General features: G+C 51.8%; 1 protein-coding gene across 10 annotated transcripts in view; it reads right to left on the bottom strand.

Annotated features, from left to right (window-relative positions):
• The window catches only part of TCF3 (transcription factor 3), an 82574-nt gene that overhangs the window by 67648 nt on the left and 405 nt on the right, over positions 1–14521 (bottom strand). For all 10 annotated transcript variants that reach the window (XM_041423708.1, XM_041423736.1, XM_041423727.1 and 7 more), the window contains exons 2-3: positions 12640–12741; positions 5565–5637 (exon numbers count right to left, since the gene is read on the bottom strand). In XM_041423708.1, the coding sequence (XP_041279642.1) occupies positions 5565–5637; positions 12640–12714 (148 nt within the window). In that variant the 5' untranslated portion in view covers positions 12715–12741. The remainder of the gene's footprint in view (positions 1–5564; positions 5638–12639; positions 12742–14521) is intronic.

Here is a 14521-nt window from a genome sequence, read left to right as displayed (position 1 = left end):
TGGAAAGGTTCCAGTGCTCTGGAGAGCAGGGGTGGCAGGGACTGTACTTGGAAGAATGAGACTGCACGGCTTTGCAAGCTGGACCTGGCCATGGCAAGGGTTTTCCATGGAATCCCAGAATGGTTTTGGAGTTGGAAGAGACCTTAAAGCTCCTCTCCTTCCAAATACCTGCTGTGGACAGGTCCACCTTCCATTGTCCCTGGCTGCTTCAAACCCTGGCTTTGGGCACTGCCAGGGATCCAGGGGCAGCCACAGCTGCTCTGGGCACCCTGTGCCAGGGCCTGCCCACCCTGCCAGGGAACAATTCCTGCCCAAGATCCCATCCAGCCCTGCCCTCTGGCAGTGGCAGCCATTCCCTGTGTCCTGTCCCTGCAGGCCTTGTCCCCAGTCCCTCTGCAGCTCTCCTGGAGCCCCTTCAGGCCCTGCAAGGGGCTCTGAGCTCTGCCTGGAGCCTTCTCTTGTCCAGGTGAGCATTCCTAGCTCTCCTTTGATTTCAGCTGATAATGGCTAAACAATAACATTTACTTTGAAACAAATGGTCACACCAACAGCCTGGCAAATGAATTTTCCTGCTTTGCCTTTTTCTTTTGTGGTGGCTTTGTGTTTGGTGTGTTTGGTGACAGTTTGCATGGGCACGCCACAAAAACATGCAGCCCGGATCCCAAACTTGAACGGGAAGTGCCAGTTCTAAATACCAAGTCCCATATTGCACACCTCATGTCTGCCTTTCATCATCCATCAAAATAGCAAGCGGAGCCCAGCACTCCCACTTCAGCATAAGCAAAACATGTGGGAACTCGAGGCAGTTAGTAGGAAAACGTGATACAGCCTTGCTAATAAAAGCTCCTGCTTTCCTCACTATGGAAAACAGTTGCAAATGGGTTTCTGCAGCCTGGGACTCGACTGCTGACAGCACGGTGACAGAAACGCTGTGCTTGGCTCTTCCCAACCCTGCCTGCCATGGCGTCCCAGCAAACCACCCAGCTCCAGGAGCAGAGGGGAGCCCAGCAGCATCCTGCTGTACCCTGCCCATCCCGCTCAGCGCTTCCCAACGCAGGGCTGCCTGCACACTCAAAATAATTAAACCTTCAAACAGCTCCCCCATAGCACCAATTAAAGAGACAACCCCAGCTTTCAGAGAATTTATGACTCTCGGTGCTGTTGCCACAGGTATCCCAGTTTCTGCGTTGTTTAAAGAGAGTTTCAAAGGGGATCTGGGCTCGCCTCCCTCCAGGGAGAATCCATTCGCTTTGTTCACCAGACTATAACTTAAAATTTGTTACATGCACCGGCTTGTAAGCCTTTGAAAAACTCCCTGCTCCGCCAGCTTCAAATGGACTTGATGAACTTCCCCCGATCAAAGCAATTCTCTCACAGGGAGCCTCAGCTCACCAGCAAGGAAGAACCCAACAAATTTTGGGGGTGGGAATCACAGCATGGGCCAGGAGGGGACTCTCCCTCCCAAACACACCCAAGAGCCCAAGCAAAGGGCCCAACCCACTTTGGCACAAAGCACGAAGGAAAAGGCATTAATGCTGAATTAGCTTATTTAAAAGGGGAGGAAAAGAAAAAAAAAAAAAGATTAGCAGAGGTTTTTCTTGTTGAAAGCAGAGTAATTTGTCAGCAGGAGACCCCATGACTCCCACCCCATCAGGACCCAATCCTGGTACTGCACAGCATTTGGGATGGGAAGGGAGATGGTTGCACACCCTCCACACTACCCACAGGTGGAAGTGCTGCTTGTGTGCTGCTCCAGGAGATGTTTTACCTCACACACAACCACATGCCTTGGGTTTATTTCCCTGCTCTGCAGAGCCCAAACCCTTTTGCTGGAGCAAAGGTGCAGCCGGCACGCACCAACCCTGCCGAAAACTCAGCAGCCACGAGGCCACAGCACAACTCTGCTGCCTCCAGCCACTCCCACTGCCTCGATGTCAATTAAAATGGTCATTTCCATGCGAAATTCAGCCCCAGTGGTTTCCTGCTCGAGGCAGGGCTCGATGAAGCACTGGGAGGGAGCTTGCTGCAGCTCAGATTAGTCATTTATGAACTATGATACGATGGGGGACACACTTTGAGATGTTTTGCTACTGCAAGTAACAAACACACTTTTGGGAGGGAAAGGCAAACCCCCTTGGAGGAGGAGGACAAGAGGCACGGGGTGAACACCCTGGCTAAAATAAAACCCCAGCAGAAAACAGCCCATGCTGGAAAACACTGGTTGCAGCTCCCAGCCCCAGGAAGACCAACTTCCCGCGGTGACCTATATGTGCTATAAATGCTGCAGCCACGGGCTGGGTGACGTCAGCTCCATCCTTGTGGCAATTGTTGGGTCTCTCCTTGCCAAGAAAAGGCAAAGCGGAGGTGCTGAATTGTCCATGCGGCGGGGGAGCGAAACCAGTTCCTCCCCGGAGCATTTGAGGACAGAAATGAGGGAAACAGTGGCAGGGCTTAAAATAAAAGCAGGAGGTAAATAGGAAAGCAAAGGGATCTCGAAGCTGGAGTGTTTGCATGAACACTTTGAATTTTTCTGGCCTCAGGGAGAAAAAGGGGTTCCCTTGGTAAAGGGGCCATCAGCAGCTTGGCCAGGGCAGTTATTAGAAACATGGAATTGTTAACGTTGGAAAAGATCTTTAGGATGTTCAAGTGCAACTGTCAGCCCAGCACCGTGTTCACCACTAAAGCATGTCCTCAAGTGCCACATCAACACCTGTTCTGAACACTTCCAGGGATAGTGATTCCATCCCTGCTCTGGGCAGCCAATGGTTAATAACACTTCTGGTAAAGAAATTTAGAATTTGAAAAGGATTTGAATTTGGGACAATTTTATCACTGGGATTGCCTGTTTCAAATGCTTCTGTTCCTTTATTTACCAGCTGGGCTTTGGAAGCAAAAATCTCATTTTGGCCACGACTGATCAGTCAGTGCTTTGCTCCCTTCCCTCCTCACTTCCCTGGGGAGGAAAGAGCCTGAAGATAACAGCTCCTCTGGAGGGGAAAAAGAATAAAAGCTGCACACTGTCCCAGCATTTCCACAAGGAGATGGGAAGAGGGAGATCATGAATTCCCATGTCCAACCCAATTACACCAACCCAGTGACTGGCTCCCGTCCTGGGGGAAGGATAAAACACCAATATTTCTTGGCATACGAGACAACATCAGTTTGTTATCTTGAGGTTACCACAAGCCCAAATAAAGAGATCCTGGCACTGTGGTGCACAGCACTGAGCTAAGACTCAGACAAATTAGTGTTTGCTGCTCCTTTGCAGGCAGAGGGGAAATGCTGCACTGCCTTCACTGCTGGTCCAGGCCCCTGACTGAGAAGTGCTCAGAACACATGTGGCACATTAAAGAAGAAGCCCAGGCCTTCCTGCATGGCAAGATTTAGGGTGATCACCTCCAGGTCCAGGTTATGTTGTGGCTGTGAGGTGCTCTGCTCCCTCTGCAAGTCCAGATCCCCAAATCCAAGTACCATCTCCACCCTCTGACCACATCAAGGGTAATGACGACTCAAATTCAAATCAAATTTTGAGCTGGATGACTGCCTGTGTCTTGGGGAATTAAATACCTTGGGGGATGACCAAGGCCAGGTTGGAAGGGGCTTGGAGCAGCCTGGGCTAGTGGAAGGTGTCCCTGCCCACGGCAGGAGATGGAAAAAGATGAGCTTTAAGGTCCCTTCCAACCCAAAGCCTTCCATGATTCTGCAATTCTAACTAGTACTTGATTGCATCAGTGAATAAAGCTAAAGCAACAAACCAACAGTCTGTGAGAACAACCTCTTGCCATTTTCTAGGGCCTTGTTTAGACACCTTGGATCCTTCTAACAGGCAGAGCACAGCCTTCTGCATGGCACAGCTCACTAATGTCTTACTGCAGTTATTCACCCACCAGCAAAAAGTCAAAGATGCAGGAGCAGGAAGAAGTCCCAAAGCTGACACTTAGGTGAAATTTGTCCCCTGAACTCCAGGTAAGGCCAAGGATGGCTGACCAAGGGATAAAGCTGCTGCTGGAGCAAAGCTCTTGCCCTACATCCAGCCCTGAGCTGCATTCCCAAGGCAGGATGCATGCAGCAGGATGAGGGAGCCTCCGCTGTGTCCGAGGCTGGGACAGCAGGGAATGTGCAACGTCCCTCAGTGCAGTTGTGTAACATCAGTGCTCTGTTTTTATGAACTGCTCCCAGTCAGGCCCAGAGAGCAGCAGCCCAGAGGAAGGGTGGTGTCAACATTACCTTTCACTCACCCGAAAGAAAAGAAGGGGTGGGGGGAGAATCAAAGATTTGGTGTCATTTGGGCTGGAGGGGGGTCTGGCTGTGCTGCAGAGCCCCGCTCCAACCTCTGCTCCTGGCCAGCACCACGGAGCTGGCAGCCAAGGCAGGCTCTGAGCAGGAAATGGGTTAATGGGAGCTCCTGCACTGCTCTACTCCCCCCAGCGTGTAGCACGTCTTTTGTGGATTATTTTAACAGCAGAAGGCACACAAGGAACACTCACTGAAGAGATCAGCTTCCATCTGGGCTAACCCGAGAGTTTTCTCCCCTCCAATTTCCTCCAGCACCCACTCAACAGCTTCCCTCCCTGCCAAAGTGTTTGCTCAAAACCATCTTGACATGCAGCTAACCAGCTCAGTCAGAGAGCATCACATTTCCCTGGTCCAGGAGGACAGGAGCAGGGCAGGACAAGGCAGGGCAGAGCTGCCACCCTGCTGCTGTAGGTTCCCCAGTGCCCCACTGGGGCAGCAAAGCTGCTCTCCAGAAATCCCAGCCCAGTCTCTGGGATGCTCACAGTGTCACAGCACAGCCAGGAGTTCCCTTGCACAGCTGGAGCCAGCCCAGGGCAGGGAAGGTCGAGTTTTAACCATCCACAAAGTATTCAGCAAGAAGGGCAGATAAGCTGGATTTCCCTCATGCCAGGGGCTGTGTGAGCCCTGCACAGAGCAGCTTCCCTGGGCATTAAAACCCTGGCCCAGCACTGTCCAGCTATCCTCCCGCTGAGCCTCAAACCAACCAGCACATTTTCAGCCTCCAATAGCAGCCACTTCTCCATCCCACTCATCCCCACTCCCCTGCTCCCAAAGCCCTTGAGTGTCAGCATCCCTGGTCCCCTCTTGGCACCCTGGATGGCTTTGCAAGATCCCTTTGGGAATACTGAGATCCCACCCAACAGCAGTGAGCTGCTGGAGGGGCTGCATGGAGCAGACCCCCAAAGTGTGCCAGGAATGAACCACCACCACCTGTCTTCAGAGAGAAACAGCAAAAGTCTTCCAGGGCAGTGCAGACACATCTAAGCAGCTTAGAGACCAGCCCTGTCTGCTCCCAGGCTCCTGGAGCAGTGGGACAACAACCTCCAGCTCAGGCAGCAACGTCTTCATGGGAGACAGCTCAGCAAGAGCAGCGTTGCACGGACACATGGAGCAACAAGGAAACCATCCAGAGAAACAGCAGCAGAGCACCACCCGAAAAATACATCACCAAAATACACAACCCCCTCCCCTAAGGCATCTCTGGAACAAAACACAAATTTATTGCAAGAAACATTATGGTATGAGGGGAAAAAAAAAGATGACAGTACCTGATCCTCCAAACTGAGTGCTCGCAAGGGTCGTGGGTCTGTTTTTTCCATTAGCCACTGGCAAGGGAAACATCTAGAAAAACAAGGAGATGAGAGAGAAGGGAAGAGAAAAGAGATTTCAGTATGTTGGTTTTACTGTGCTGCTGCAAAGGGGTCACACCGGGGGAGGGGAGGGGGAAGGCAGCCCGTTATTGATGCATAAACCTTTCCTCGTGTCCCTGCTCCATCACTCAGGAGGGGCAGGAGGGAGGCACAGCCCTGCTCTCACACACACCCCCACCTGTACAACCCCTGCTTCTGCAGGGGCAGCTGGAAACCAGCCAAGGAGCATCCCTGCTATGGTCCAAACCAACAGTTTCATCCCAAAGTTGCTCACCCTGGCTGCAGTGAGCCCTGGGGAAAGGCCAACTCCATTCATAGAAAGCCAGCAGGATAATGACAGCAAAGCTGTTTTATCCCTCACTGTCCCAGCTCCCACAGGAGTCCTGGTCCCATCCCACACCTCCAGCCACGTGCAGTGCCTGGGCACGACAAGGGCTGCCTGTGGGTTTGGCTCACGGATCAGCCCCAGCCTCATGGTGCAGCTCCCACCCCACTGCTTTGGGGGCTCCAGCAACACCAGACCCTGACACAGCCCTGGGGCCTGGGGAGAGGAAGCTGCTCCAAGGGCAAATACAGTTACTCATGATTTAAAAAATTAATATATTTCGCAGAATTGGTCGCTCTGGGGACTTGTTTGCTCTACCACTACAGCTTCATTATCACAACTGGGCCTCTCCTGCCAGGAGCTTCCTCAAAAACACACCTTGTCACCTAACCTGTATAAATATTTTTAATAAAAGTTGGGAGAGTTTCAGAGGCTGCTATTTAATAATTTACATGCACCTGCGTGCAGCAGAAAAGAAAACTAATTCTCCTGCACACAAATGGAGCTCCAGCCAATAAAACAACTGGTGGAAAAATGCTCAGTGAATTAACATTTTAATATCCTTTTTCTACTCAAGATACTTTCACCACCAAGTCATTTGAATTTTTATTATTTTTAGCTTTGTAATGTCTGAGTAACTCAAAAGTTTAATGCTTTGAAGATTAAACAATGTAATGGCACAAGAGCCTACAGAAAGGCAGCGTTTCATGCCCTGACATAGCTGATGTCTGGCTGTGGTCAGAAACATTCCTTTGTACACAACCGTCTGCCCAGCTTTGTTTTCGCAAATGCTGGGGAGGAGAAAAAACCCAACAAAAAACAGTTAAATGTGGTAGAGATGCAAAGAGAGCAGTTAAGGAACCAACTGCCATTCATAAAGAGCACAAATTTGGGATCATATATATGCATGCAGGGTGTAGATGTTTTATACATGGATTTAAAAGGTGTAAACAGTGTTTCGTGTTCATCCAGCTGCCTGCACACACCTGCCCTCACCTGCCTGCACATGGCCCCCTGGCCCCCTCAGATGTGCCCTGAGGCTGCTGCTCACCCCAGGGGCTCCCGAGGTGTTTGGGGTGGCCCAGCAGCCCCACCATCGGATGAGCTTTGTTTCCTCAGGAAGTTGGGCTAGAAAATAAAAACAAACCCCAAAGATTGCAGCTCACCTTCCTCTGCACTGCTGCAGGGCTTCCCTGCATCCCCTCCCCCTTGCAGGGCAGGAGGGGGGCTCTGCAAACATCTCCAATCATGCTAAAAATTGAACTTAGGTGGCTGATCCCACCCTGCCTGTGCTCACTCCCTCTTCTCAAGGTAGGGAAGAAGATTGAGATCAAGCTCCCTTTTTGCCAAGTGGCATGGGGCAGGTCTGCATGTGCGAGCAGGGGGGAAGAGATGCACCATGAACCGACCAGCAAAAAGCACACTCAAGCAAAAAAAACCCCAAAAAACCCAAAAACAAACAACCCCCCCCCCAAAAAAAAAAAAAAAAAAAGGCACTGCTGGCTCTTTTCATGAGCATTTCTGCTCAGCATTTGCTGAGGCTGAAAATCACAAGGTCTGAGCAGCAAACATGAACGGAGAAAAGGAACAGCCTTGTTCCATTGTGCACCCAGCACCTTCTGCTTCTGCAGGACAGGAGTGTCCCCCCAGGGCAGCAATGCCCAGCACCCCCAAAACACCCTCACACAGCCCAGGGAACCCCTCCCCTCCTCCAACTGCTTGGAGAGAGATTTTGAGGCTGATGCAACACCTTCCTGCTCTCCCTCCCCAGGGGATTTAGGAGGCATGGACCCCTTCCTGCAGCAGGGCAAGTAGAGATGCTAAAGGACAGAATCCTGGAATATCCTGAGCTGAAAGAGATCCAGCCATTGAGCCCAGCCCCTGTCCCTGCCCAGCCACCCCAACAAGCCCACCCTGAGCACCCCTGGCAGCGCTGTCCAAACGCTCCTGCAGCTCTGGCAGCCTTGGGGCCAGGACCATTCCCTGGGCAGCCTGGGCAGTGCCAGCACCCTCGGGGGCAAGAACCTTTCCCTGAGCTCCATGCCAAGCCCTGACACAACCTCATGCTGTCACACAAGGGTGATGGGGAGCAGAGAACCCCAAGTTACCCCTCCACACCTATCACATGCCAACTACAGGAGGCGTTTTGGGCTTTTTTCTTGCTCCCAGCCTCTTTTTCCACTGTGGTGTGGGCTGAAGCTGCCCCGAGGAGCCCGGCACAAGTCATACGTGAAGTGCCTTCGCTGGCGTGTGTTGCTCAGAGGCAAAGTTCATCCACCCACTGCAAATTTCCTTTCTGTTTTAAATGCTGCTTTAAAAATAAACTGGGGGGAGGGAGGAGATGAACCGGAGCTGGCACCTACCAGGGGACCCAGGCATTAAGGGACCCAGGCATGAGCTCACAAGGGTTGTAATTGGGTCATTACTTGGCCTTTGTTAGATTTGAATAATGTAGATTTAAACGGTTATGTAAAATCCCCTATCTTAAGTTGCTGTATTTGGTTTTTCAAGTCCTCTCTCCAGCCTCCCTGAGAGCTGACAACAACTTCATTCCCTCCTAGCTCAATTTCCACCCCTTCCAAAGAATTCATTCTCCCTTCATTTCTCCCTGGGTAAAACAGGCAAATCCAGAGCATGAGAAGATCCAAATGCCTGCACCCTCCCCTGAGGAGGTTATAGCCATGAGACCCCACACTTCATACAGCAAACTCCTAAGAAAGGGAATTTGCCAGAAATGAGGAGCATCAAGCAGCATGTCATTTATTGTGCACATCTAGAAGTGCACTTCTTTTCAAATTAAATCAGTGCTCATTCTCTCTCCTCTCCCACCTGATGAACTCCAGGCTGAACCAACCTCAGGCCTGAACTCCAAACCCAAAATCTATTTTGCAGCATGGAAAGAATCCAGCTGTTAATTCGGGGAGAAGAGGGAATTTGACTCAAAATACATTGCCAGCAGAACATTTTATACATGTTCACTTAAGGCAGACCTTCCTGACTACAGTCCCAATGCCCACTGTGTGTGCAGTCAAACTTTAAACTCCACAGCTGCTTCACTCTGAACAACACTCCGAGTTTTACCATGGAAATGCAGGCACTGGGCCTTGGCCGGAGCAGGGCACGGCTTCAGCATCCTCCAGCGGAGCAGCAGGAGCTGCTCCAGCCCTGCTTGCTGCCAACACTTTGGCTCCCACTCCCGGATCCGGGGCTGGAGCCGCGAGAGCCGCGGCGCAGCGGGAGCAGCCGCGGGCGCAGCGATGAGCGGCAGGTCCTGTGTGACTGCTCAAGCCCCTGCCCACCCTGCAGTGAGCCAGAAACCCCCTCTGCCAGGCAGCTCCCCGCAGCATATGGTTAATACTCTGCTAATAATCATGGCTGTTAACAGCACCTCGCTCCTGCCAGAGCCCCCGGCTGGCACTGGCACGCGGCCGCTCCCAACTCGGCTGGCGCTCGGTGGCACCAACACACCCAGGGCTGCTCTGCTCCCCTGTCCCCTGCCTGGGGTGTCCCTGTCCTCCAGAGCAGTGCAGCCCAGCCAGGACACCTGTGTGGCACCTTCCCACTGCACACCAGCGCTGGCACAGCTGAGACACTGCCTGGGATAACCAGTAACCACAGAAAGTCACAGAATCCTGAGAAATACCCTGGAAGGGGCCTTTAAAGATCATCCAGCCCAGCCACTGTCCCTGCACAGCCACCCCAACAAGCCCACCCTGAGCACCCCTGGCAGCGCTGTCCAAACGCTCCTGCAGCTCTGGCAGCCTTGGGGCCGGGACCATTCCCTGGGCAGCCTGGGCAGTGCCAGCACCCTCGGGGGCAAGAACCTTTCCTCATATGCAAGTCCTTGTGGCTGAGCATCTCCCGACAGCACAGGCCAAGGGCAGCTCCCCCCATACACAGCCTCTGCCCATCAGGCTGAGCTGCAAAGCCCAGCCTAATCAATAGGCTGAGCTGCTCACTTGGGTCTATAGGCAGGATGTTTTCTCGAAAGCTCCTCTCCAGTTCTGGCAGCCCATCTGGGCCTGCTGCCAGGGAGCAGTGGTGAAGGCAAGCTTACAAATTACCCGCACTTTGGGGTAATTAGAAAAGGCAATTTATCCGGGGGTAGAGGTAAGTGTATTGCCATGCACACCCCAAACCATCACTGGGCCTTTCTTTTGACTCGTGCTCACTTACAGATTCCTTTGATTTTTGCCCTTTTTGGCAAATTACAGTGGCACAAAGCTTTTGGTGAGTGCTTTAGAGTTCAATATCTACCAAACAGATTTCTTTATTAAAGAGGGGATGAGTCTCTTCTTTCAGGACTGCAAGCCTAGTTTGCAGCATCTCAAAAAACCCTGTCATTTACTGACCCCAGGAACTCAAGGCAGGCCATGCCACCCCCTTAGGGCCTTAAAATTCTCTCCCTGCACAGCAAAACATATTGCGGGGCTGGACCACAGACTGCTGGGGCTGAACACATTTTCTCTAGAAAAAAGGAATCAAAATACTGATCTGAAGCAAATGCTTCCAGCTGCTCTGAGTATCTCTACTTTTCCCTCCCTTCTACTCTCCTGGAGAGGATTACTGAACCAATGCTCCACTCCTGTTTATTCAAAGAAAAATATAAATACACTTGGAAGAGCGAGCTTTGTGGTCAAAAATCCTATATCCCAAGGACACAGAGAGAGCAAACCATGGAGCACCTATTCAACATACCCATCTACTGTCTAGGAAGCTTTTCCATTTCAACTCCTCATCCTTGAGGCGAGCTGTTAGTATTCCCTTTATGCAAAGAGAGAAGGGTGTGCGGGGATGAGGGTTTGTGAAACAGAGCTGGCTGCAGTCCAGGCTGCGCCGGAGCCCATCGGCCAATGGATCCTGCAGGGAACGTCTTCGAGTCATTTGCTGGCAAATGACATTCGCAGGCCCTGGTGCTGTGAGCAGCAACCCCCAGCACCTCCACACCAGCCTTGGAGAAGCACAGGATGAGTTCTGGTCCTTCCCAGAATTACACCAGTGGAAGAGCATTGAATGCAAACCCAAATTTAACCTTTTGGTGTGGATTCACCTCCAAGGACAGAAACACTTGTGGACGGAGGGACCAGGTCAAGACTTCTCCTGCTGATACAGTTCTAGGCATGCAAATGAGGATGGTTGGTTAAATTGGAAAATAAGGTCTTGGGGTTTTTTTAAAGCTCTAAATGGTGAATGGAATTTCTTTTTTTTTTTTTTTTCAAGGAGGATAAAAAGCAAAGCAGGAACTGCTGCAGCCCCCATCAGGGAGCAGATTCTGGGTTACTGACCCAAAGTGCAGTTGATGGAAAGCCCCAGGGCTCCTGCCAACCTGCAGGATCTCAGAGGGACAAACAACCACAGGAAGTCCTGAACAGATTCCTGGTTTTACAGGGATACCATCACTGTAGTCCCTGTACCCACTTTAAAACATTCTGCCAGAAAAGCCCATCACCAGCAATTTAACAGAACCAGCCTCCCAGTAGAAGTACGAAACTGGGAGAATTGGGCCTCTCCTGGAGAATTGCTCTTGGGGGGCTGAGAGACACGCCCCTGCCCCCTCCAGCACAGAGCCCTGTCAGGACAGGTACAACCCCCACCTGCAGAAAAAGGTTTATTTCCCAGGGCTGAACCTCAGCGTGCGGATGCAGAAAAGCAGATGAGCCCCAGCACACCCACAGGTGCCACAGCCACCGGGACAGCAGGTGACCCTAGCTCTGCCACCACTTTTTGTCCCTTCTCCTCCACGGGGCAGGAACATCAGCCCAGCAGGGCTGTGGGCTGGGTGACCCAGGCTGGGGTGACTCTCACGGCCATTCCTCCTCCTGGAGCTGCTGTTTCTATCTCTGCAGCACGTTTGCTTATCTCGACAGCAAGACACACGTTTGCAGTGCCATGAGGGTGCAGCACACAACAGAGGAACCCAACAGACAGTTATTTGCCTTTGAACACCAGCTCTGCCCTCCACAAGTCACCTGCCAAGGAGAGGCAGCAGCGCTGGCAGTGCCACAGCGGGATGTGCCAGGGACTAACCCCACTCTGCTGTGACTAAAGGGACTTCTCCTCCCTCCGAGCTGTGCACACCCTTCAGGGGGAACTCTTAGGTCCTGTTTCTTTGAAAATAAACAGCTCCTAAATGCAGCTCAAGGTTTCCAGGATACAGAAGAGCAGAGCATGGGGAGCACAAGCGTCCAACTCCTGCAAAAATAACGCGCTGGAGAGCTTGGACACATTTCAAACTGTGACAAAATAACCTGTGGGAGCAAAAGTTTAATAGTCTGGATCTAGGGAGAGGAAAAAAGCTTGATTAATCAGCTACTGAAGTTACATCTCTGCATGGCTGCAGAAACAGTCACCCAGTGAGCATTTAAACAGAGAACACACAACTCTGCTAATTCCCCCAAAATTTCCCATCCAGAAAAGAAACCTCTCTGCCTTCCCAGCGAGGGAACAACACACATTTGAGGGGAAGAGGGGGAAGAGGAGGGGCAGAGGCTTTGCTTTAACTTGAAAATAAACAAGTTGCAGCACATGTGCACGCACACAAACACGGCACATCTGAAACCCATCATGTCCAATTTACAGGCTCACATTTCCTCCCCTGTGCAGCTCCCAGCCCCGGGGCTGCGCAGCCCCCCGGCCGCGCTCGCTCACCATACTGAAGTCCAGCAGGTCACTGAGCTCTTTGTCTGTCCCAACTGCAGCCATTCTCTGCTGCTGCTGATTCATATTCCCACAGACTCAACAGTGGCAGTCCTGGAGAGAGCGAGGGGGAGGGGAGAGAGATATTTTAATGACTACAGCAAACTACCCACCCCATTGATGAATATTTTAAAAAGACAGAGTGGAGGGGCAAGAAAAGAAAAGCCCTGAGCGTGTCGGCAGCGTCCAACTCCGGGGCCAGAGCACAGTCGGAGTCCTCACACAGCACCCAGCGGCAGGAACAAGCGTTCTATTGACCAGACACACTTGTATGTTAGTTTTTTGCTGCCAATTCCACTAGTTCAGGCCAATTCTGTTCCTGGCGTGTGGCGAATGAAGGGGGAAAAAGAAGAAAAAAAAAAAAAAAAAAAGGGGAAAAAAAAGAGTCAACTCATTTATCAAAGGGTTCAGGCAAGTTATCACTCAGGCGCTTGTCTGGCTCAGCTCGCCCCCTCGCCTTCCCCCACACTTGCTCCCCGCAGGAGGCTCTCTTGTCCTTGCCGAGTTTTGTTTAAAAAAAAAAAAAGAAAAAAAAAAAGAAAAAAAAGTCTGATGTTACAGCTCTTTCCTTCGGGTCGCCGAGCACCTGCAGCTGCTTTTTCAGGGGCTGTGTTTGGGGATGCCCAGCCAGGCCGTGCTCAGTGAGAACTGAACCTCTCCACTCCCAAAAGGGGCTGGAAACAAAAAAATTTTGTTTTCGGAGTGTTTTTGCAAAAATAAAGCCCTCCAGGCAACCTTGCAAGATAGGTAAATATTATTCTTCCTAATTTTACAGATTATTTTTTTTCAAAAGGGAGATTGATCTTTTTGGCCAGCTTGCTATGATAGAAAAATATTTCTTTGGGAGGGAGGAAAAGAGGCCTGGGATGAGATAAAAGATTCCTTTTTTTTTTTTGGCCTTTTTTTTTTTAGGAACTCATTCATGGTTACAAAGGGCAGCTGGCCAATAAATTTAACTCATTAATTGTAAGGTTAAAAAAAAATAAGTAAAAAAAACACCCCAAAAACAACAAAACTCCACACGATCCAAAGTGTTTGTAGGCTCAGCCACTACATTTCAATGAAGTTTCATTAAAAAAGGCTGAAATCAGACCAGCGTGTAAAAAGCCTTCACCGCTATAAAAAACAGCCCGGGAATTTTCTTTTTTTTTTTCGTATTTTCATTTTCTTTGAAAAACCTTTTTCAAAGTGTCATCAGTGCATCTGGTCAGTGTTTATAAAGCCACTTTCTCAACCTTCTGCCCCGGTGCCTCAAGCGGGGACAAGAGACCCCGGAGAAGCCGTGGAAGGAGGGAGGGAAGAGGGTACATCTCTTCCCAGCCCCCCAAACCCTGCACCCCCGAGGCACCCTGGGACAACGTGAACAAAACCCTTGGCCGCCCCAAAGCCAGCCTGGGAGGGTTATTTTTATTTATTCCACGCACACTTTCTGACCCCAGAGCAGCCCGCGGGGCCGGGGCGCCGGGCCAGGACCCCCCCAGATGTCTCCGCGCCCCCGGGGTCCCTCCCCAGCCCGGACAAAGGCTCGGCTGCCCCGGGACGGACGCGGGCCGGGGGTGAAAGTTGTTCGCTGCCCTCCTCCCGCGACCCCCGTGCCGTAGAGAGGGGGGTTCCCGGCTGGCAGCCCCCGCCCAGGCCGGGGAGCGCAGGAGGGCGAAGCGGCCCCCACGGGCCTCCTCCCTGCCGGGGGGAGGGAAGCCGAAGCTGCCGCCCCCGCGCTGGGTCCCGCGGCTCCTGCAGCCCCCGAGCCGGGAAGGGGCTCCGGGACCCCCGGGGGGGCCGCGGCGGGCCGGCGAGCTGTGCTCGGCTGAAGTTCGCGGCAGGACCGAGCACC

The sequence above is a fragment of the Onychostruthus taczanowskii genome, unplaced genomic scaffold, assembly GCF_017590055.1.
Source record: "Onychostruthus taczanowskii isolate IOZ18803 unplaced genomic scaffold, ASM1759005v1 scaffold110, whole genome shotgun sequence".
Taxonomy (NCBI): Eukaryota; Metazoa; Chordata; class Aves; order Passeriformes; family Passeridae; genus Onychostruthus; species Onychostruthus taczanowskii.
The sequence above is the reverse complement of the archived record's forward strand: the minus strand, read 5'-3'. Positions and strand labels throughout refer to the sequence as shown.